Raw genomic sequence first — 2865 nt, forward strand, 5'->3', positions numbered from 1 at the left:
TTTTACAATAAGATGTGTACTTCCTTTTTTTTCTCAAGTTAAGTTGGCCCATAACCATTTTATACATGGTTAATCAGGTAAATGTCGACATCGCTAAGGCATTCTTTATGTTGCAATAGTTTTTTTGTTATATTTATAAAGCCTTATCAACTGCATTAATATTTTTAATGTGGTTGTATTAATAGTATGTAAAAGTGAAGAATTTGAAACATGAATCTTGTATGCACTAAGACAGATAGAATCTCTTCACGTGTAAATTTTCTTTAGAATGCAAAGTTAATATAGGTATTGATTTTCCTATTGAATTTAACTTTCAATTACCTTTTTGTTTGGACAATGAATATTTTATTAAATACAAGATTAAAATATTCTCTTTAAACATTTTATTTGTATATATAGATAAAGTTATTATGTACATAAATTAATTAATATGGATCAAATATTTTATTTAAATTCTATCTTAAAATATTTTTTAGAAGTATAACGATTAAACATCTCATTCACTTTTTTTTTAAACTTTTAATTACTTTATTTCATTTTAAAAAAACATTGAGATATTTTATTTATCATGGAGAGTAATTGTAATATTTTTATCACATTCATTTGCAAATCAACAAAAAATTGAATGAACATAATGAAGTTCGGATTATTGATATTTAATAATACTTTTAATTAAAACTAATTCATTTTTTTTATTATATCTAACATTATTTTTATATTTAAAGAAAATTTTTATTTTTATTTTAAGAAAGACACATAGGAACTCCACATTAAGCACATATAGAATTACACATGGCATTCATAATGTATGTAGAATAAAACAACCAAATATTTGTGTGCCATAAGTAATTTTATTTCATTATGATTGAGAAAGATTAAATCTTACCCAATAAAAAATAATTTTAAATTACACCAAAAAAAAACAAAAATATTTCAACCTAAATATCATCCCAAAAAAATTATTCCTTATAATTCTAAATAAAGCTATTTCAAATAGATGCATGTACTTTATATTAACACCTCATATAATCTAATATAAACTTCAACTATAATATAACACTATGTCCAAAAAAAACATATTTATTTAACTCCCTTTTTTCTAAAAAAATAACCATTACTATAGAAAGAAAACATGCGATAAATAATTATAACTAATTATGATACATAATTATGCGTTAACGCAACACCATCCTTAAAAGCAAATTAAATTATCAACAAATTTTTAAATTGCCCAATATTTAATCATAATTCTAAACCTAAAACCAAATATTGCCCTGCTAAATTAATCCACAAATTTTAAATTTCCAAATATTTAATCATAATTCTAAACCTAAAACCAAATGCTGGCATGTTTATCATTTAATATTATGTTAAAAACAACCATTTAAATTAACTATATAGATTAAAAGGTTGAAAGCAAAATACAATGGAGCACTACAGTCTTTTAGAAAACTAAGCAATATGAAGCTAACGTATAGAAAAAGGTTTTTTGACATTAGGAATATAACAACCATAAATAGGTTTATTGTACAGTAATCGTGTGTTTAACACCAGCTGCCATTTTCAGAGCAGAGGAGGATAATTCATAGCTCAAGCTTTATGTGGGGAAATCGTTTCAGCCAAAATGAAACGGCAGCTTAAAATATGAAATGGTTAACATCAAAGAAATGCCAACTTAAACTATTAAATGCTCCCCTATATACTGGATCAGGATAAATAGAACGACCACGTCGTTTTTCCGGTGAAGTTGAGCCGTCCTGCACAATATTTGTAGCAGATGTTGGGGGCAGCGGTATTTCACGTAACAGACGATCAGCTTCTGCAACTACATTTATTTTTGTTGTAGCATTGCACAACAAATCTTGGGTATACTCCTTAAAACTATTACCCACTATAATAATCTTATTCAAGTTGGCAGGAATCCAGTTTGCATCCAATACATTGTCATATAAAAAGAAGGGGCAGCGAGGCATGAAGAATAGAGTGGGTCTCTCCACTGTACGTCTTGCGTTTTCATTAAAAGAGAGACAAGTGCAGTCCAAGGCATTTATAGCCCTTCGCTCCACCTCACAGAGGACTGGATCGTACACCACAATATCACTCACCCATTCGAATCTATCTCGTAATAAAATGGCAAACGCTAATTGCATGTGTCTACCCTCCATACTCATACCGTCCACAGGCTCAATCTTTCCAAGGCCATACAGAACCATTTGTAGTTTTGAATTACCAGACCCTCTCCCTATTACCCTCTCTATTAGTACCACTATTTCTGGGTCTCGCATTTGTTTCACAAATTCTGCATAAAACAAAGATTTCTCCAACTTTTCTTGAGCCAATCGTACTTCCCTGATTAATTCCTCAACTTTTTCATCACTTTCCTCAACTATGTCGTAAGTTTCAACCTCCATTAATTCTGGTCTGGGGTTCTGCTTGGCTTCTGAGATGTTCTCTAATGAATTAGCTGAGAAATTATATATTATTCCCCATCCCAAGTAAGCAATGACAAAATGGATAAGCAAAAGAATAAAATAATAAAACATGAGGAGTCAATTTATATGTCAGAAAATACCTTTTAGCTCCATGTATTTATATATCATCTGACAGACTTGACGAGGACCGTAGTGTCTCCGTTCACTGCAGGTTACTTTGTCTGGTATGTAATTTTTTATTTAGATGTTACTGTATGTTTTGAAGAGCTAGTTTTCGAGTTAATGGGACGACATTGGTAGGCTGGGATCCACCTTTCCATACTCCTCGTTCATGAACTCTCGTTTTTTTCTATCATTTATTATTATTTTAGTTCTGCCGTAGTCTAAGTCTTCTAGGTTTAGTTATTTGTGGTATCTGTTTACTATGTGATTT

The 2865-nt window shown here is 29.8% G+C and overlaps 1 protein-coding gene across 1 annotated transcript; it reads right to left on the bottom strand.

The window, feature by feature from the left end:
- Positions 1 to 1637: 1637 nt before the first annotated feature.
- On the bottom strand, positions 1638 to 2411 carry LOC149170202 (protein SENSITIVITY TO RED LIGHT REDUCED 1-like). The gene has a single exon (XM_089425476.1). The coding sequence runs from the start codon at positions 2409 to 2411 to the stop codon at positions 1638 to 1640; it is 774 nt and encodes a 257-aa protein (XP_089281602.1).
- Positions 2412 to 2865: the final 454 nt, after the last annotated feature.

The sequence above is a fragment of the Pinus tabuliformis genome, chromosome 4_2 (genome assembly GCF_031772625.1).
Source record: "Pinus tabuliformis cultivar Carrire ecotype Pingquan chromosome 4_2, CPIR1, whole genome shotgun sequence".
In the NCBI taxonomy this organism is placed as follows: Eukaryota; Viridiplantae; Streptophyta; class Pinopsida; order Pinales; family Pinaceae; genus Pinus; species Pinus tabuliformis.